At 37.2% G+C, this 22,725-nt stretch overlaps 1 protein-coding gene across 2 annotated transcripts in view; it reads left to right on the top strand.

Annotated features, from left to right (window-relative positions):
• The first annotated feature begins 514 nt into the window (after positions 1-514).
• gfra1b (gdnf family receptor alpha 1b) overlaps positions 515-22,725 on the top strand; it is a 28,843-nt gene continuing 6,632 nt past the window's right edge. The window contains exons 1-6 of one of the 2 annotated variants that reach the window (XM_079595362.1): positions 515-1,029; positions 1,407-1,715; positions 1,947-2,030; positions 19,203-19,554; positions 19,786-19,895; positions 21,157-21,291. In XM_079595362.1, coding sequence (XP_079451488.1) covers positions 969-1,029; positions 1,407-1,715; positions 1,947-2,030; positions 19,203-19,554; positions 19,786-19,895; positions 21,157-21,291 — 1,051 coding nt within the window. In that variant the 5' untranslated portion in view covers positions 515-968. The remainder of the gene's footprint in view (positions 1,030-1,406; positions 1,716-1,946; positions 2,031-19,202; positions 19,555-19,785; positions 19,896-21,156; positions 21,292-22,725) is intronic. The other variant, XM_079595361.1, reaches the window with a different exon arrangement.

Below are 22,725 nucleotides of genomic sequence, written 5' to 3'. Positions count from 1 at the left end.
TCATACTTACTCTTATGCAGTAGGCTATATTACGCAAAACTGAGGAGGATAAAAATGTTGGCGGTCTTAAAAGTGTGTGTTCTTTTTACAGAGTGTATATATATTCTGATTAGAGTGTGCTAATTAGACTCTTTCACCTGAGGTAACCACAGCTACAGCCGGTCGGTATACAACGATGAAAAAAATAAGGCTTAGTCATTATTTATTATTAGGCCTATTCATAAAAATATTTGCACAAAATGGTTAGTATTTAATTTACAATGTCTAATTCATAGGAATAACGTCAAGAGTGGCCAAAAAACGGACATAAATTGTTGCAAGGAAAAATAAAAAAATTATCTCGCACGGTGTCAGATATGGATCGCAAAGTGGATTCCATTTCTGCTTGGACAGTCCTTGTATAATTCTTATTAAGTAAAGTGCTTAATGGTGCCTAATCAGCGAATTCACTGTCCAACTGATCCAAAAGGACTGACCTTCTCCAGAGATCTGAGCACATGCGCAGTGTCTTCTCACAGAGTGCGCGTACTTCGACCTGCATATCGTCGGTCAACTGAGCGCGCAACAGCACTCATATTTGACATTAAATGTGGACTGACGTGAACTTTTACTGATATTGGAATGTTCATTTTATGTGCATTTTTATAAGAAAACGTTTAAGAAATTGATCGATTGCTGAAGATATGATGAAGAAGATATCAAAAGGATAAATATGCATATCGCAATGCCAAGATATTAGTGTTTTATCGAAATATATATGAATTTTAACTCTTAGTACTGTTTTTGTATTCTCTTGTCGCGGGGTGTGTCCAGCAGAGCAGCACTGAGCGCTTGTCGGAGTCTGTCCGGATGTGTATGATGTCTGATCACTTGTTCCTCACCACTTGCACCAGTGCGCAGCTGGCGCGCAATGGATTTACTGTGGAAATTCTTCTATTTCGTATTTAACCAGTTTCCCTGCTCTCTGAATGGATCTGAATAAAGCGACGATGATATTCGTAACTTTTTGGATAATGTTGCCTGTCCTTGGTAAGTTGCTATGCATGTGTTCCAATATTTGTTTGCGCTTAAATCTGCAACAACTACACACAAATATATATAATATTGTAATTCAGAGATGCATATCTTTTTTTTTGTAGTTTAATAATGATGAGTAGGCTATTATAATATCCTATTAGTATTAGTATTTCTAAACCTTGAAACAGATAAATGTAGGCTATATGTTTGATAAAAAAGTGTTTTATCTTTTATATAAGTTGTCTCTATTTGTTTAAATGGGGTCCACTAACTAGGTAAGTGCTATTACCATAATAATGCACATTAGAAAATCGTAGTAAAAGCCAAACTGTGACAGTTTTACCATTCTGCCTTATTCACATCTGTAACTTTGTCTTTTCCCTGCACAGATCTAGTGCTCTTCTCAAAGGCAGATGCGATCGCACAGTCTCGTTCGGTTCGAGTGGACTGCGTTAGGGCTCATGAACAGTGTTTGGCGAAGTACATCTGCAGCACTAAGTACCGAACCATGAGACAGTGTGTGGCCGGGAGAGCCAGTAACTTCAGCATGCTGGCTGAACCCGAGGCGCAGGACGAGTGTCGGAACGCCATAGAGTCTATGAAACAGAGTCCTCTGTACGACTGCAAGTGTAGGAGAGGAATGAAGAAAGAGAAGAACTGTCTGCGCATCTTCTGGAGTATATACCAGAGTTTACAGGGTGAGCAGAGCCATGCGCAACACCACAGTTGAACAGAATTAAAAATGATCATGCTCTGTAGACCCCTTTTTTTAGTCTTGGAAATGCATTATGCTGCGGTTAACCATGCGTTTAATATGGATAAAGTTAAAACTTCTGGTTCTAAGAATGGTGCATGCAAACAGTTTGAATTCTGACTTGCTAAATTATTATTTCTACTACATTAGCTTACTTTGACGGTTTATCTTCCAGCCAATGATTTGCTGGAGGACTCGCCATATGAGCCAGTAAACAGCCGTCTGTCTGATATTTTTCGTCTGGCTCCCATCATATCAGGTACGTCTGATGTTATATCTCCACCTCACACTTGCCAGCTTTTTGTTTTGTCTGTTGATTCTAAACATATGCATAATGTACATATGTCTAAGGTATAGGCCTATGCGCACGTCCGGATAAAAGTGCGTGGTTGGCTTATGAACGACCTGCCTGTGTCTGTAATTTATGAGTGTGTGCTTTGTAATGGATTTTAGAGATTTGAGTGAACAGGCTTCAGTGATGTCCTTGGAAAAGAGTCAGTGCCTAATGCATTCCTATATAGAGGACTAACAGAACAAGTGATGCTGGATGGAGAAGGTATAGTTATGCACTGTAGATGGCGCTGTTCCTCCCCTGTTCAACTACTGTGAGATCTGCTGGTGTTGAAGATGACTGACTGCATCTCTCAATCTGAGCTGTTTGACTGCAGAAGTTTTGCTGTAAATCTCCATGGTGACAGACAGTAGGTCTGTTCCAAAACCTAGTGAGCTGCCCAGCTGCCAACTGCCTACATGGGCAGCATTCTAACCATCATTGAAACTCATTGGTGACTGCGTATGGCACCTCCATGCGGGACACAAACAGTACTCCGCACCCATTTTGAGACTCGACTAGCAATTGATTTCAATAGCGTTTGACATTATGTCACCATGCTAAGAGTGAAATACTATGCATTAAAACAAACAAACAACTATTGGAAAAGAAAACCTGTGAAAATTTGTTTTTATACATGATTTTCAGTATTGAGTAAATTGTTCATTTGAGTTTACATAAACTCAATTACATGGCATCACATGAAAGTACATGGGATGTAGAGAGACGCTCGGCTCTCCCCTTTCATTTCCCTCTCACTTCAAATCAATAAAGCCGTACGAGAAACGCAGCTTCTGAAATCGCAGCCTTGTTCTTTCCTGAAGCGCTAATCAATGCTTAAATATAAAAATAAGCTTAAATGTACTGGTTTCAACAGTTGTAGATACTTTAATCATGCACATCACAGGCTTGTCTTTGTCTTGTGGTTTGCTGTGGATCCAAGTATGTGTGTTGACTGCTTGTGCATTTGTGGTGGCAGACTACAGGTGTTGTACATCAGAGAGAGAGAGAGAGAGAGAGAGAGAGAGAGAGAGAGAGAGAGAGAGAGAGAGACATTCATTTGAATTATTTATATTTTAATGCAAAATGCAAATTAATATTAATCTCTTAATGAGTCTCTTTACTTATTCCTCTCATATCTAAAGCAATTCCTTGAAGAAGAAGAAATGTGTACCAGAAAAATATGGAAAAAGTGCACCGGTTATGGCACGTCCAGCAACACCTATAATAATTCACAGCTGGTCTCTACAGGAGTGAGCAGGATGTTTATGGCTGCTGCCAGTGCAGCTTCAATAAAAACTGATTTGGTTGAGAGACTCAGAGCTGCTGTGCCAGATTCCTACATGGCCAATACGGCCATTGTTCTTGAGGTGGTGCAATGTCTGGGTTATGCAGGCCTAATGAATCTGTATGAACTCTGCATCCACTGCATTAACCAAGAATGGCACCAGACCCATTGCAACAGAATAATGTGGAGAGAATTATAGTAAGTTACTTGTACAGTGCCTAAAATGCACTGTACAATATCCCCCCCCCCCCCCCCCATAAAAAACAACAACAACAACCGCTGTTTGGTTGGTGTGTCTTGTGAGTAAAGTATCTTTATATTTATGTATGGTCATGAACCACTGAATCAGCCCACATGCAGGACCCCAATAATAACTGACCCTAATCTCTTACTCTCAGTGGGACATCTCTTTCCAACACATTGTGTGGGTGTTTTATGGCTTTTCAAAGCAGAAATGGATACTCGCGTCTGAGCCTCGTTCACACAGTGCCAACAAGCACCAAATTTCAATGGATGTTGTGCTTTGTTTGATCAGTGTTGTCAGTCAGTGTGAGTTTATGTTTACATACTGTAAATGCAGCAGCAAACTTCATGTGTTCCTTTTGGGTCACTGTGATTGTGCCAAGTAAGACCTGTTCCCGGATGCAGCAACATATTTGATTGATCCTGGAACAACATTCCTATCCGAAAATGTAGTCCTAGCCATATCCCTTTCCCTATACCATGTCCATAACTTTTCCCTAAAATCAGAGGGAAATGACGATAGGCGAATAACACTGAGAAGCATCTGGTTGTAAGCCTAAAGTTGATATAAACTGTAAACTTGTCCCTCAAATCTGATTTGTTGGTTGATTGGAATGTTGTTCCAGGAACATGTTGTACTTGGTGAAATCATGTTCACAGTTTGAAATGTTAGTGTTTGTTGGGGCAGTGTGAACCAGCCTTGAGTCACACATAAACCGTGATTTAGACTTATAAAAAACGAACTTAAGACTTGACTGAAAGTGATTATATTTACATTTAGCCATTTAGAAGATGTTTTTATTCAAAGTGACCTTCAAAGAAGGAACAGCAAGCATTTTGTTATTACTACTACTTTTTTCTACTAACTTCGAGATGCACTGTAAAAAAAAAAAAAAAAAAAGTATGATCAATAAGCTATGACAACATATGTTTTTACAAAATCAGTTAAGGAACTTTCAACTTATTTATACAAGATTCAACTAATTATTTTAAGTCAGTCAGTATAATCTAATTTATGTTTAAATGACTTAAACATCCAAGTTTAGCTTAGACTGTGAAAGACTGAAGAGTTCCCTTAGACTCTGTCTGTGGCATAGACTTGTGAATGTGTCCGGTGCACAGCATTGAAGTCAGTCATGTCTGTACAAAATATACTTATGAGAAACACAATGCCAAGCAAAGAGACCGAAACATACTGTAGTCAACAGAGTATCAGCTTTCTCAAACCCTTTTCATAGTCCTGACTAACAGAAATGCCTGGTCATCAAATTGTAGCTGTCCAGGGCTCTAATGCAAAAACGCCCGTGTTTCAGTAAACGTGTTAAGCTTACACTTCCTGTCAGAAACATAACTGAGATCAATATGAATGGCCGCATTAAGCGTCTAATAATTGCTGAGCAAGACAGTTCACTCTCCATCTTAGCGTTTCAAACTTATAAAACAAACTTATATTCTCCATAAAGATGCATCATTGAGGTAATAGCAGTCAAACGGATCGGATAACTATGCAGGTTTTACGTCATGTTTATGAGAGGCTGGATGCCTCTTAGATGACTCAGTTAAATTGGTATTGTCAGAACTGAGTCTTTGTTCAGAATGCGTCTGTATGCAGTATGCTGTGCAGGCACTTTTCTCCCTCTTTATTTGATGCCACACCCTGAAGCTTTTGTAACAGATCCTCTTGAGCCGTGGGATCACAAGAAAAAGGAAGGGGGGAAATCAGCCATGTGTAGGAGGAAAGACATGCCCTGTTTAGTGAAAAGGTAGCCGAAAGGGTTAGGCAGAATTGTACAATGGTTGCCAGTAGGCAGGCCAATTAGTGATGTTACAAAACTTATTAGGCTCTCCACAGTTGGGAATGGATGTTTACCCAAAAATGAACACTCTGTCATCATTTACTCACCTTCACATCGTTCCAAACCTGTATGACTTTCTTTCTTCTTTTGTGCATCCAATGAATTTCAATGGAGTCCAAAACAACACCGAAAAAATGTCTTCTCTCCCGTTACACAGAAAAAAAAGAAAGACATACAGGTTTGGAACAATATTATATTAATTATTATAATAATTAACTTCATTTGAAATACAACTTTAAATGGCCATTGTTGAAGACAGTATGTAGTAGACATCTATCTAACCAGCACTTCATGGCTGGCCATATGGCTCTTTCTTTGTCTATCAGTGCTGTGGCAAAAGAAACCTGTGTATTGTGCCATTAATCATGAGACATTCATACCAAATAACCAGTGGAATACATTCGCCTGGAAATGCTTGAATTAAAACGGGTCCTTTCCATAAATCAATAAAGAAAGCGGTCATGAGAGAAGAAGAATGATCACGCTGTCACTGTAGAGCGAGAGTTGTGCCACCTGATCAGTGAGGAGCTGGAGCAATGAAGACAGAGAACGGCAGACAGCGTCGGATTGATAAATAAATGAACCGTAGGGAAAATTAAAGGGATGGTTTGGCCAAAAATTAAAATTATGTCATTATTTACTCCACTCATGTCCAAACATTTTTTTCTTGTTTGTGAAAAATAATGTAATAATGTAAAAGTGTTTTTTTTTCTCTATACCTTGAAAGTCAATGATGTTGAGAGGGGGTCTTCTTATTTAAAGAAAATACATTATTAGCGGATTAAAATGGATTTAAGGAAATAAAGAAATAAGAACGGTTTGTAAAATAAGTTATTGGCCTAATTGTGCACACATTCCCTCTTATGTAAAACTTTTTTTTGTCTCGTCAAATAGATTGTTATGAATGACTACAATAGAATTGTAGCATATTTTCAATTCAAAGCGGTGAAATTTTATTGAAGAGTTGAGTAGTTTGCATCACTTCAATCGGTCCCTGATGTAAAACAGCAGTCAGATATTAAATGCTTACTTGCTTCTTACCACGCACTCTTTTGCCGCTAAAACTAAACAATCACGCTGGAATTCGCAATTTGGCCATTTCTAATTATTGGGGGGAACTTGTCCCCCTCAATGTCTAGGTGGTTATGGCTCAGCTTCAAACTGTGTTCCACATCATCCATACAAGATTAGAATGACATCTGAGTGACAGAATCTCTTCAAATAGTGAAGTCTAAAACAGATATAATGTTTTGCAATCATTTTAGACAGATGAATCTTGTTCTGTGGCTTTTTTTCATGTTCCTGCATTGGTCCGCAGGATTGTCAATAATGGAGTGATCACAAATGGCCGTTCATTTCTCTCGCTATAAGGGCTACTCACAATCAAATGTCAAGTCGTGTCAAAAATGAGCAAAACATTTTTTGGATAGCATTTGATATCAAATCATTTTTGACATGCCTTGACATTTGATTGACATCAGTATTACTCACTGCATTTATTGGATCAAAAATACTAAAAACGGTAATGCAACATTAATGCATTACAATAGTATTACTGCGATGGAAAAGCTGAATGTATGATTTCGGTTTGGGTCACGTGTTAAAAACGCCATATTTCATCATTCAAGTATGGAAATGAAGTGCACATCCCTGTTTCTGACACCCTTACAAGCGCACCGTCTCACAGGAAGGAGAGATTGAGATACAGTGGCGTCTATTTCTCTCACACGCCGAACTGAGGCTGTCCCGGGCCATCTGAATTATTCACACCCTCGGGCTGGTCCAGAATGTAGTAACAAGTCCCATGTGGCCCTGTCCTCAAAGAGAACTGATATGCATTGAGGTCAGAAGGACCATGTCCCCTTCTCATGCAAGACGGTCTGCTTCCTTTCATTAGATGAATAAATTTGGTTGTATTCAGTCACGCCGCTCATCCAAAAAATAGTTTGATTAAATATGAAACAGACAGAGAGAGTCTATTGAAAGAAGAAATGGGGTAATTATAAAGGAATCTGATGAATACTAAATTAAAATCTTTTCAGTGTTTCTACATATATATTTTTAATAAGGCCTTTAATGTCGGTCCCTGGCTAATTTATTGCTGGATGCAGTTTTACTTAGTTTTGGTTTTGATCCATAATTCCACTGTCTCTGTAATGACTAAAAATCCTGTCATTGTTTTAAACATTCAGTTTGAAATTCATATGCGTAATGTTCATTTGTATTGCCACGGTCTGTTTTAAGAAAATCACTTCAGACCTTCATTGGCACGAATCGCAAAAAGCCTATAAGAGAGGAAGAGGTTATTAAATATGAAAAAATGTCCCTGTCAGCAGTTATTGTTTGGAAGTGCAATTTGATTTCCAATCTCATTTCACATCATTGACATGGATGCCAGGGCCGTATACGGTTCATGAATCCCAACCAGCTGCCACACACAGCCTGAGGAAGGAAAAGACAGTGAGAGGCAAACAGAAAGAGAGAGAGCTTTTTATGTTTGTATAGAAATAGACTGGTTTCCACATTATATAATAAGACTCTGCTATGGGATGAGCATGTAAACACCGAGGCACACACAAAACAAATGTCTCAAATCCTCATCTCACGCTATGAGAAAGATGTCGGCCTCGTCGGAGAACACGTAAACAGCTTGATGATTGCTGGAGGCAAAACTGACATTTAAAGCGTGTGCGTGCTGTGTTGTGTACAGCTCATAAGCGTTGGGTAATTACAAATGTCTGGATGGTTGATTACAAATCATTCAGCATCAATAACTCTGTCAAGTGTGTACAAAAAGGGGAAATATAGAGGAAAGGCCTAAAACACTCCGCAGCAACATAAAATAAATACTTTAATAACATTTTGATTTTGTCCATTTTTGAAATCGATTCTGATTCCAATCTTAAAGGAAATGAGGCAAACTGAGATCTCAACAGTGCAATATAAAGTAAAACGTACATGATTATGATTGATAATCGTTCTCTTAATAATAAAGTACCATGAGATAAATCAACTTTTTCTTAGTAAGCATTCAGTCTAGCCAAATTTGATTTGATTTGCCTTTCATTTGAAATGCCTTACCCCTTTTAACCCCGTTATGATTATAGCTGTTAAAAAAAGGTAACACTTTACAATAAGGTTCATTAGTTAACATTAGTTGACTACATTAGTTTGCATGAACTAATAATGAATTGCACTTATACAGCATTTATTCATCTTTGTTAATGTTAATTTCAACATTTACCAATACTTTATTAAAATCTGTGAACTCACGTGAACAAACAATGAACAAGCTGTATTTTTTATTAACGCTAACAAAGATTAACAAATACAGTAACAAATGTACTGCTCATTGTTAGATCATGTTAGTTAATACATTAATTAATGTCAACTAATGAACCTTATTGTAAAGTGTTACCAAAAAAAAAACTATTTTAAATTAGTATTGTTGTGGTGTTTCTGTCATGAATGATTCTTGAACGAATCTGAATTACACAAAATCACACTCACTGGTCGACACCTATGGTCGGTGTAATGATATAATCAGTGTGTGAATCTAAATTGCTCTTGTTGGTGAATATAATCAAAAAGATTCAATGAGGATCATTCAAAATCTCTGTTATATCACACATATATATATGTGATCTGTAGCAGTGATCGAGGCAATGAATCAATGCCTCAGAATCAACGAATCAATTCGTTTTCAAATCCACTCTCAGCCTTAGTTAAACTATCAGTGTATTTACTCAAAGCAATTAATTTCTCCCTACAAAAAGAATGTGGGTTTCAATTGAAAGCAGTTACATAAATATCACTCCACAATTGCATTCATGTATGAAAGGGACATGATATGTTCTGAATCAACTAGATGGGCTGCGATGGTCATAATTCATAAAGCTGTATCTGTGTGTCATTGCCCTTTTCATAAGAAACGATTAGCACTATTAACTACACGTCATTAAACAGGTCAAAAGCAGAGCGCTGCATAATACAGCATGACTGTTCATATTTTCACATCAGACGCTGTTTATATCTGATGCTGTATCAGGAAGTGACACCGCTGTCTGTGTTTTTCTTTTTCAACCGATCATAAAGTGCTTTCACTGCAGTACCGCGTGACCAGGTCACCCAAAGTCACGTCATCTGTCAGGGCTGAGATTAAGGACAATACAATGACCCCCACACACACACACACACACACACAGAGAGAGAAAGACTTGAACACCCACACCCACAGCAGAAGAGTATATAGACTGAATAGGCCGTGAGAGTGTAAAGGCTGTCAAACTTATATAATACAAATCCTTTGGATTGGATTTTTGGAGAGAAGCCTAGCGAGAGAAAGAGGAAATCCTTTATTCTAATGGGGTTGGGTTGACAGCTCTATGCTGTCAGTTCCTGAGGACTGATCCCCCGCTGTGGATGTGTGCTTCAGTGTTTGTGATGTATGAAGCCTATAGTTATCATTTCCTGACTCCAATATTGTGGGAATGTGAATGGGAGTAGAACGCAACCACCCCCTCCCTCTCTTTTAAGAGCGTGCCTGCATTCATCAGTGGATTTATCGCATCTCTCTAGCTTACTTTGACTCCTTTTCTCTGACTCCTTAGCCATTCAAAAATCTACATGCATGCCCAAACAAGTCTGATTTGGAGGATGCTTTAGTGATACTGTGCTGCTGTTAAATACTGTCATTTCACAATGATCAGTGGACAAAGGGAGTTGAGAAGGAGGTGTGGCACAAAAGGATGAAATTAATTTTGTACATCCTAAGGGAATGCCGCTGCTGTCCAAACCTCTACAGTGGATGCCACTTTCTTCTCCTGGACTACAGCGACCCTAAGTATCGAAATTCCTGGATCTGTTTTTGTGCTCTCTAGGTAGACAATGACCTGTGACCCCTTTGCCATCGCTTTGGTTTTGTCTGCATTGATTTTCAAGGCATATGAATGAGCGATGCGACTATATCCGTAGCTACAGAATTGGCGCTGTCGTCTGCAAACATTAGATCTGTTAAAGAGTGATATCAGACTGGACTCCACACATGCCCTGGAAAGCCTTGATGGCGTTAAATAACAACAGGGAGACGATGTCCCCTTGACGAACTCCAGACTTGATTGTAAACTCCTTTGATCATTCGTTCCGGATCCGTATTTGGCTAGCTGATCTATTATGGATGCTTGGAAGAGTTGAATGATCTTGAACTAATTTGGTCTCCAGTGTCTTCCATAAGGCTGGCCAGTGGATACAGTCAAATGCTTAAAGTCAATAAATACAAGGATGATTTGCTGTCCACTTCGATGTCAGATGAATTGAGAAAAATATTTACCAGCCTTAAAATTATACAAGGGGGAGGGTAGCTCACAATACCACTGTCATAAGGACCAATAATATTTAATAGTAATTATGAAATAATAGAAAGTATTTTGCATCATAATCCTTCATATTATTATTAAATTATTAGGTAACACTGTATTTTACAGTGTCCTTGTTACATATATTACATGTACTTACCATAGTAATAACAGTAAATTATGCATAATTGCATGCAACTAATATGCAACCCTCAAACAAATCCAAATACTAATCCTACCCTAACCCTATAGTAAGTACATGTAGTTGCTTAATATTACTCAGTACTTAAATATATAATTACACTGTAACAAAATAAAGTGTAACCAGTTATTATTTTACTATCATTATTATTAAATTATTATTATTATAACATGTTCCATATATCTCTGGTACTTAGCTTCTTTCTTTTTTACCTTGCATATTTATAACAACCATGCCCAATGTGTAATTCACATCATTCATATCATCATATACATAAGGGGAAGATATCATGTACATAAGGGGGAAAAAAGCACAAAAAAAGCACTGTCATATGGACAAAAATTATAATATTAATTATAATAATACAATATTAGTTATCATTTTAATTACTACTACTAATAATAATAATGATACAATTATTATTTTTTAATAATATTGTTGTATTATTTAGCATTTTTTCCCTCTTGCATATTTGTAACAGCAAATATACACATATTTAAATGCTAGCTCACTCCACATATAAATAAACACTTTTTCTAGATAATCTCATGAAGGTAAAAATTGTTACAGGACATTTGAGTCGCAACAGCTGTATGTCTTTGACTTGAATCTCTCACGTCAGTGAAGGTCAGATAATCATTCTTTTTTTATTCAAGTTAAATCGAGCATCTCGTATTATTTAGCTGCCAAAGGCAAATTTTGACTTGCATTTGGCACTCAGTGAGTGTTCATTTTACACCCCGCGTACATCGCTTTTTCATTCTCAATTTATTAATGCCTCAGTCTTGGCTCCATTTCTCACAGATTAATATATAGTGGCTTGTATGTTTTACTGCTAATGTATGTAAATTGAAGGCAGAGCCCCAGAGGGAAATTACTTGGCAGTTGTTGATGGTAAAACATCAAATACCAGTTTTATGTCTTATTAGACATTGATTTTTTTTTTCTGGATTGAAAGCCATCAACGCTGTACTCTTTATTAATTACACTCATGAGATTTTATGCAGTGTAATTGCTTGGTGGTTGGACATGCACAGCCACACACACACCCACACACACACATACAGCCCCTAGTCATCATTTACTCTCTTTAGCAAGCTCCCAAAACACACAGTCAAACATCTAGCAGTAATGTGACTCCCTTCATTGTCACCGCTACAATAATAGGGTAAATCTCCAAGCCATCGCTGGAATTTCACTCACTGGCGTATCAATGACCCCCAAATCCCTCTGGCTCGGGTAATTATTTGAGATCATACTAATCTATGTCGGGAACTGAGTAAAGTGTCCATTACCTCAGGCTGTTAGGAGTCAGCATTTTACAATCTCTATTTCAATCTTAAAATATTTTCAACATGCTCAGTAAAAAAATGTGGCAGTTTGATGAAGTAACATACTAAACCGTACTTGTTTGGAAGGACTACGCATTCATAGAGAGTTAATTGAAAGAGTGTTTGAGAAGAGTGCCGATATCTTGATGATATTTGAGGGCATGAACTCTGGAGAGAAGTCCGCTAATGTAAATTTCCTTTTCACATCGTCAGTCGTTTGATCGATGCCTCAAACTGCCGGTCTTTTCGAGCAGAGCTGCATCAGCTCCAGATGGATCAGCTCTGTAAACATACATGGATCAGTGTGTTTATTAATTCCTTTTGGGTAAATGACACTCATCAATAAATCAATAGACTCCACATCCACTGGATATTTTCAAATATCAATTGGACTGGCTAATTCCCTTAAAGTGCGCTCCAGAGTTCAGTCATCGGCAGACATCACTTAAGAGGGCCATTAAATGTCCCAGGACAGCAGTTTAAGCGGATAGTCTTTTGCGGAGCTCGCAGTGTTGTTTAACTAGCAGTTCTCTCTTTATTAAAGAGCCCAGAGATGGTCAGCGAGGGCTCATCTCGTAACAAACCCTCATTGTGCTGCAACTGCAATTTCATTAATTGATAGAAGGTTCCAGTCCAATGGATTCATTAGCTTCATTTCTAAGAAGAATCACCATATACTTTGAACTACGCAACGAGAAATTGAATTGCTCTTTCAAAGCTCATGAGACTTAATGGGGTTCTCAGTTCATGTTTCATTGAAGTATCAAATGAAGGGTTTCAGGCGTTCCTTCTAAAATACACAACCGCAAAAAATCAAGACAGTTGTTGACATACATTAAAAATAATGTATGTCATGTAAAATGAATAGATGAGAATTGTTAATTATTTGGTAGCCTATTTTTGTTATTTTGGCAAAAGGAAAGACAGAAAGCAATGAAAGAAGGTAATAAATACATAAATAAATAAAGCCATAAAGGATTAATTGAAGGAAGAAAAAAAATCTGATTTGGGGGAAAAAAGGAATGAAGAATTTTTTTAAGAAGGAACAGAGTAAGGAGGGTGTAAGAAAGGAAAGAAAGGCAGAAAGAAAAGGCAGAAAAAGAAAGATATAAATAAAGCCATAAAGGAAGGAAGGAAGGAAGGCAGGAAGAAGACAGGAAAAAGAAAGAAGCAAGGCAGGAAGGTAGGAGGAAGATAGAAAGAAAAACAGAAAAGGAGTAAAAAGAAAGGCAGAAAGCAAGGAAGGAGGGTAGTAAATAAAGCCATGAAGAAAGGGTTGATGGAAGGAAGAAAAAAGAAGAAAGGAATGAAGAAAAAAGAAAGAAGAAACAGTGGAAGGATAATGGAAATAAGAAAGAAAGAAAGAAAGAAAGAAAGAAAGAAAGAAAGAAAGAAAGAAAGAAAGTAAGGAAGGTAATATATAAATAAAGCCAGGAATGAACTAAGGAAAGAAAAAGATAGGAAGAAAGGAATGAAGAAAAAATGATGACGGAAGGAAAGAAAGAAAGAAAGAAAGAAAGAAAGAAAGAAAGAAAGAAAGAAAGGAAGGAAGAAAGAAAGAAAGAAAGAAAGAAAGAAAGAAAGAAAGAAAGAAAGAAAGAAAGAAAGAAAGAAAGAAAGAAAGAAAGAAAGAAAGAAAGAAAGAAAGAAAATGAAAGAAGAAAGGCAGGAATAAGGAAGGAAGGAAGCAAGGAAGAATGGAAGGAAGGAAGGAAAAATAAAAAAGTAAAGTTTAGGGAATAAAAAGAAAGATAAAAAGGCAGATGAGAGCGAGAATGTGGAGATGGGCAGAATGAGACAGTGGTAGACACAGAGCAAGAGAGAGTGGGAGATCAATTATGGATTCTGAGTCCTCATATGATTTGATTTGCTGCAGTGGCATGTGTTTTTATTGGATTGGAAGAGTTGGAGATTATTAAGCATCCGGCAGAAAAGCTCCAGGTCTCTGCCATCAGCACTCTCAATCTCTCAGGCCACTTAAAGAAGAGCTCACTTATTATTCCTGCGCCCAAAGAGCAATAAACAACAGAGCGCTCTGCTGCCTGCAGAACACGAGGCCACATCAACACACACACACACACAGACACACACACACACGCACGGACGCACACGCACACGCACACACACACACACACACACACACACACACACACACACACACACACACACACACACACAGACACAGACACAGACACACACACACACACACACGCACACGCACACGCACACACACACACACACACACACACACACACACACACACACACACACACACACACACACACACACACACACACACACACTGGAGTTCTCTGAGGTGTACTCTCAGCCTTTAACGCTGGGGAACGAAAGCTGAGGTCATTATTACACACACAGTCACAGCACTAACAAAATACCATGACATTACTATGGATATGAGTATGACAATAGCATGGGGTTTTAATGTTGTTTTATATCAAACCAATTTTACTTTGCAACGTGTTAAATATGAATATTTTTCTTACACAAACTCATGCTTCAGAAGGCCTTTATTAACCCCCCAGAGCAGTGTGGAGCACTTTTATGATGGATAGATGCACTTTTATGATGGATAGATGCACTTTTATGATGGATAGATGCACTTTTATGATGGATAGATGCACTTTTATGATGGATAGATGCACTTTTATGATGGATAGATGCACTTTTATGATGGATAGATGCACTTTTATGATGGATAGATAGACTTTTATGATGGATAGATGCACTTTTATGATGGATAGATGCACTTTTATGATGGATAGATAGACTTTTATGATGGACAGATGCACTTTTATGATGGATAGATGCACTTTTATGATGGATAGATAGACTTTTATGATGGATAGATGCACTTTTATGATGGATAGATGCACTTTTATGATGGATAGATGCACTTTTATGATGGATAGATAGACTTTTATGATGGATAGATGCACTTTTATGATGGATAGATGCACTTTTATGATGGATAGATGCACTTTTATGATGGATAGATAGACTTTTATGATGGATAGATGCACTTTTATGATGGATAGATGCACTTTTATGATGGATAGATAGACTTTTATGATGGATAGATGCACTTTTATGATGGATAGATGCACTTTTATGATTGATAGATGCACTTTTATGATGGATAGATGCACTTTTATGATGGATAGATGCACTTTTATGATGGATAGATAGACTTTTATGATGGATAGATGCACTTTTATGATGGATAGATAGACTTTTATGATGGATAGATGCACTTTTATGATGGATAGATGCACTTTTATGATGGATAGATGCACTTTTATGATGGATAGATAGACTTTTATGATGGATAGATGCACTTTTATGATGGATAGATGCACTTTTATGATGGATAGATGCACTTTTATGATGGATAGATAGACTTTTATGATGGATAGATGCACTTTTATGATGGATAGATGCACTTTTATGATGGATAGATAGACTTTTATGATGGATAGATGCACTTTTATGATGGAGAGATGCACTTTTATGATGGATAGATAGACTTGTATGGACTTCAAAACAGAAACGGTCATTCACTGCCATTATAATGCTTGGAAGAGCCAGGGCATTTTTTTAACTCTAATTGTATTCTTCTGAAAGAAGAATGTCATATACACTTGAGGGTGAGTAAATCATGGGCTAATTTTCATTTTTGGGTGAACCATCCAAAGCCATTATTTTAATGATGTACCATAATAAATATCTATTGCATTATGTCTATAAATTCTGCTCAGGATCAGTGTCTCACAAGAGGATATGGGTTATCTTTATAGACTATGACATGTTGCAGAACCTGTCCACATGACTGCAACTTCTAATCAACAATTAAACCTTGAGCTTCATGTCAACGTGCTTGTCAAACGTAAGTAATGGTTTTTGTAATAGGTGATTAACCTTAAGGAACTAGGTTGCGTTCAAATTTAATCACATCTTACCATGTCACAGGAGTCCACAATAAGCACAAATTCCTCATCAAAACACATAATTGCAAAATGCAGCGTTCCATGCACATGCAAGAGCTGCAGCCCATCTAAAAAAAAGTTGAGTTACTGAAGCGGGAAGCCGAGGAGGAGAGAACACTGAGTCATCATTAGAGGAAAGAAGAATAACCTCACTTAATACACGGCTCACTGGATACTTGATTCTGATTGGTCAATTGCGATCTGCAAGTCATTTTTCCATAATTATTCAATATTTTATATTATATGAATATATATATATATATATATATTATAAATATACAGTTTGCTAAACATTATAACTGACCATTTGGGAACCAATTTCCTTGTTTAATTTCTCTTGTAGCACTATGCTGTCTCTTTCTTATCAATTTTATTATGTCCATTTATTTATTCTGCAATTAGCAGCATAATGCCGGAGGAGGACAAAGTACACAACTTCCTTACTTGAGTAAAAGTACAGATACTACTGGTCAAATATTACTCCGTTACAAGTAAAAGTTGTAAAGACCGATGTTTACTTAAGTAAAAGTACAGAAGTACTCATTTTTAAAAGTACTTAAGTATAAAAGTAAGTGTCAATGCATTGTTTTGTTATTGTTGCATTGTTGCATGTAATAGCCTACTTACAGTACCTTATGCCTCTGATATCTGATATCACATGTATTTCTATAACACAGTTCCAGTAGTGGGATTGAATAAGTGTACTCAATAACGTCCACAATGGTTTCGGACACCCAAATGGCTGTTCCCATTTTTGGCTTTTAGTATGAATGTTACTGTTATCTATAAGCTAGTGTGCTCCAAAACAATGACAAAATTCGCATTTAGAAGACCAAACCCAACGTTGAAAATTAAAATCATATTGATGTCAGAATCCAATGTCAGATTGACGTTAATCTCCAACGTTGGACAGACGTTGTATTGTGGTTGAAAATCGGTTGACGTCAGAAACCAACATCAGTCGAGTTCTGACGTCAACCCAACTTTCATTTCCAACCAAAAAGCAACCCCTGCAACCAAAATCATCCCTGACGTTACTACTCTCTACTCAAGGACCTGGACAGAAATGTAATGGAGTAAAAAGTACGATATTTGTCTTTCAAATGTAGTGAAGTTAAAGTAAAAGTTTCCAGAAAAAATAATACTCAAGTAAAGTACAGATACTCAACAAGTGTACTTTGTTACTGTCCACTTCATGCATAATGCACATTCAGCTGATCAGTCTTGCAAAATGAACTCAGTGTAGTCTTATATCACCCATATCATCAAAGTTTTATTTAATAACGATAAACACAATATACAGTGTTAACGTTCTTTCTTTTACGTGGCTAAAGAATCTGACGGCATATGTCTTATATGAAAGTCTGTTAAAGCAAACAGACAGCTTAGAAAAGCGAGAGGAAAGGCAAACACAGTTTTCAGGGTTGTGAACTTATCCTTGCGAGTGAGAGTGAAGGATTTACCCGAGGTTGTTTGCTCGAGAGTCTCAAACGCTGTGTAGTTCGAGAAGAGGGAGACAAAAGGAAAAGTGCGACACTGAGAGAAGTTCTTCAGGCAAAAGATTCAAACGTAACACAAATAAAACTTATTTTAAACCATGTTTAGATGCTTGTCTAATTGTCTAATTCTTTGTAGGAAGTACAATGAAAAGAACTAGAAATTGGTCTGCTTGTGGCATTTTGTGTGGGATCTGTTGAAGAAACTGAGAAAGAAACGAGTGAGAAAATAAAACCTTCATGTGATTTTATTTTCAGACACACTAGACTAGACCAAACTGGTGATGTTTTGATGAACTCTTATCTGGTATATTTAGTAAAGTACACAGTAATTACCATTCAAAAGTTTAGGTTTTTTTTAAAGGATCACCAGAAGTGACAAAAAGTAGTAATAAAAAAATTAAATAAATGTTGTTCTTTTGAATTTTTTTCATAAATCAAAGAATCCTGTAAATTATTATTATTAAGCAGCACAACTTTTAAACATTGAAAATAATAATTTAAGAAAACTATTTCTTGAGCCGAAAATTTGCATATTATAATGATTTCTGAAGGATCATGTGACACTTAAGACTGGATTCAGCTTTGTTATCACAAGCATAAATTACTTTTAAAAATATATTAAAATAGAAAACAGTTATTTTAAGTTGTAATAATACTTCACAACATTACTGTTTGCTGTATTTTGATCAAACAAATGCAGCCTTGGTGAGTAAGAGACTTCTTTCAAAAACATTTAAATAAAAAACTTTTGAGCGGTAGTGTATAGGCCTATATATATATTAGGTTTAAATTATGTGCATGACCAATAAGAATAGTTACTGTTTTCAAAAAGGTTTCCTCAACACTCTGCCATTGGCTGGTCAAACACATAGCCCCACCCCAAACTCAAGCCATTGGTTGAGCCACTGTTGCTATGTGTGCAAGCTCAAACAAACAGAAGTAATGCTTTGAAAATGCCACAGAGACATAGTGTTTACCCTTTTCGGTGTAATCAACCAACAAATGGCTTACTTACAGTTACAGTTGTCTCTACATATCACTCATTTAACACACTTCATCTTTAAATACACTATGAGCAAACTGTCATCTTCCTGAATGTTAATCAGCAGTATAGTTACTCTCATACATACCACATCTGACACATGACCTCTAGTCCTGTGAATGCCGTACGGCACGGCCTCAGCCAGAGGACGTTCACAGTCGTCCTAAAAGGTCAACAGTTGCCCCACTCTCAGCAAGTGTTCTTTGACATTTACAGCGCTCGCATCAGTAAAATCAGCCAGTAGTGTTCGTAACTCTCCCTCTAAATCTCTTCCCGCATAGGTGAGGCGGCCTTCACGAAAGACAACAACTGCCTGAACGCCGCCAAGGCCTGCAACCTGAATGACACATGTAAGAAGTATCGCTCCTTCTACATCAGCCCCTGCACCAGTCGAGTCTCGACTACTGAGGTGTGCAACAAGCGCAAGTGCCACAAGGCCCTGCGGCAGTTCTTCGACAAGGTCCCAGCGAAGCACAGTTACGGCATGCTTTACTGCTCCTGCCCCTCCGGTGACCACTCGGCTTGCTCCGAGCGCAGGCGTCAGACCATCGTGCCGGCCTGCTCATACGAGGACAAGGAAAAACCCAACTGTCTCTCCTTGCAAGCCTCCTGCAAGACCAACTACATCTGCAGGTAGGACGAAAGACAGCTTGTTTTACACGTCAAGGAGAAAAGTGCTTGAATGTTCACTACACTTTTCAGCGAATTCATTATTCATCCATAGAAGGGGTAGATGGCGTCTGAGAAGAGAGGACGATAGTCATAAGACTGCCGGACTGTCACTTGTGTGCTGAGTTTGTTTAATGAGGAGATATATTCTGTGGACTCTTGTTCATTACTGCATATATTTATTTTTATTTTTAGATCTCGTTTAGCTGACTTTCTCAGCAACTGTCAACCTGAGGCGCGCTCCATTTCAGGATGTCTGAAGGAAAACTATGCAGACTGTCTGCTGGCATATTCAGGTCTCATTGGTAAGTTAAGAACATTTACACTGTGTCTTACCCCTTACAAAAATGTATTGTGGCATTACAGTATTGTGGTGCAGTGATGGTGTCTTATGGTAACACTAAAGTAATCATTTTTTTTTATTACCATAGTATTTTTTTTTTATGACAGTAACTTAGAGTGCAATGAATCAATTGATTTTTAACAAGCCATGGTGGGAATGGTTTCCCATGGTTTAACAAGCCAAGTTTTTTTTAAGTGATCATCATCCACACAACTGCCCTATGAGGTTACTGTGTTACACTAAAATAACTTTAATATAATAACATTACTGCATTATTTTAAGCTTAACACATCTCTCGTTAATGCAGAGATATCATGCATATATATTTGCATATACCCCCAAAAATATTTGTTTATTGGGTCACACTTAAAAACATATGAATGTCATTGCATTAGATACGAATTTCAAGGCAAGTTTTATTTATTTTAATGAAATATAGGTCAAGCACAGTTAAAGCAAAACATTTCACAAAAAGTTTGTTAGGTTTTAAATGATAAAACAAAGCTATAGAATACTGTTCAAAAGTTTTTTTTTTTTTTTTTTAATCCCTTATGCTCACCAACGCTGCGTTTATTTGATGCTGATTTGGTGTTTAAGAAAAATGTCTTATTATAATCAATGTTGTCAATAGTTGTCCTGCCTAAAGTTTTTGTGGAAACTGTGACACATTTTTTCAGGATTCTTTGATAAATAGATGCTAATTGTTGAAGATGCCTCATGGTTTAATATTTTCTATCCAATGAAATTACTTTCATATATACAGGTGAGTTCATTTATTACAGTAATTCAACATAAAAGGTGAAACTAATATATTATATAGACTCATTACATGCAAAGTGAGATATTTCAAGCCTTTATTTGTTATAATTTTGTTAAAATCTTACAGCTATGAAAACTTTTTCATAATATTCAAATTTTGAATTTGAGCTGTAAGCCATAATCATCAAAATTATAACAAATAAAGGCTTGAAATATCTCACTTTGCATGTAATGAAGCTATATAATATATTAGTTTCACCTTTTAAGTTGAATTACTGAAATAAATAAACTTTGGCGCGATATTCAAAATTTTTGAGTTTCACCTGTAAACTTCTAAGTGTCCAAATGTTTGGGGCGACTGTATATTTCGCTTTTGAAAGTACATGATCTTCTGATCTGTGACATATTGTCTTTGGTTTCAACACAAATGACCTTTGCATTTTGACCCTTGGTATATGTAACAGGTACGGTGATGACCCCTAACTACCTCCGTGCCCCCGGCATCAGTGTGTCTCCTTGGTGTGACTGCAGCAACAGCGGAAACGGAAAAGCAGAGTGTGACAAGTTTACCGAGCTTTTCACCAACAACCGTTGTCTCCGTGAGTAGACTTCATTCCCAGCTCCTGCTGCTACTCTGTATCATTGGTTACATGGCGTTATGCTCTGACTGACAGGATTTGCCCATCAACACTGACTCTAAAGTTGAATTCTGCTCCGTTGCGTCTTCATGATCATTCACAGTCTGCACCAGTAAATCTGATCTCTGCCATTTGTGTTGCTGTGCGGTTCAGGGCAGTCTGACGGCCGAGAGACAGAGAAATCCCTCTTAAACGGGGCGGCTGAGAGGGGGGATTGACATAAAAAGGCAATAAAGCATTACTCAGGTGTCCATGGGCCTGGAAGAGTACGGAAAGCATGCATTATTTTGTCAGGGAGTTATTCAAAAACATCCATTTAGATAGATGAACTGAACACAGGGAGCTAGAGAGAGAGCAGATGAGAAGGAGGATTTGTCTACATGAGACAGTGGCCTTTAGGATGACAGCCCGGGTGATATAGCCGACACACATCCACACCTCATATCTGACACGTCCTCATATGTGTGCTTTTGTGTTTACGTATAGAGAGAGAGAGATGGAGGGAAAGAGAAAAGACTGAATGTCCAATAAGACGTTAGTCAGTTCAAACAGCATGAGATAGTATCAGCAAAATGTTTGTAATGAACATGTGCCATTATTTGTATATGACAATAGTCCCAGTACTGATATTATAGATAGTGGCAGGTTTATTAGGAAGCATTTACACTGCCAGACCTAATGGACACATCACTTATTTTTGATATTAATCAGTTTAGTTAGTTTTAAAAGTAGTTAGCAGGTACCAATACCAGTGCTTTTTAGACAACATCAGCAGTTCCGATTCTTAAAGAGATAGTTCACCCAAAAGTAAAAATTATTTTGTCATTTATTCACACTCATGTCATTCAAAACCTGAATTTCTGCTTTTCTTCTGTGGAACATAAAATTAATATTTTGAAAAAAAATTATTTAAAAAAAATTCTAATTTTAGTTAATGGGGTCCAATGTTGGGGTTCGATCTTTGTGTGTGTGTGTGTGTGTGTGTGTGTGTGTGTGTGTGTGTGTGTGTGTGTGTGTGTGTGTGTGTGTGTGTGTGTGTTCCACAGAAGAAAAAAGTAATATTTGGATCAACGTGACTAAATTATGATTTTGGGTAAAGTATCCCTTTAAAAACAAATCAATGCAAAAAAAATAATCAACTAAATCTCAATCATATTAGATTACAAGTAATAAATCAGTCATAAATAAACCAACGGTCATTTTATTAGCCTCTGAATCTGGGCACTCATATGACGTCCATCTAATAATCAACCTATAAGAGCAACTCATAGTAACTAAAGATGTGTGAAAGAGAGTGAGAGAATGAATATTATCTTGTATGACGCAATATGATACTCAATACTCCCTCTTTCGCTCAGACAGATGAAAGTCTGCTAAAACATAATGTACAATTGA

Source organism: Phoxinus phoxinus (assembly GCF_949152265.1).
Source record: "Phoxinus phoxinus genome assembly, chromosome: 21".
Taxonomy (NCBI): Eukaryota; Metazoa; Chordata; class Actinopteri; order Cypriniformes; family Leuciscidae; genus Phoxinus; species Phoxinus phoxinus.
This window is presented reverse-complemented; position numbering and strand designations above follow the sequence as displayed.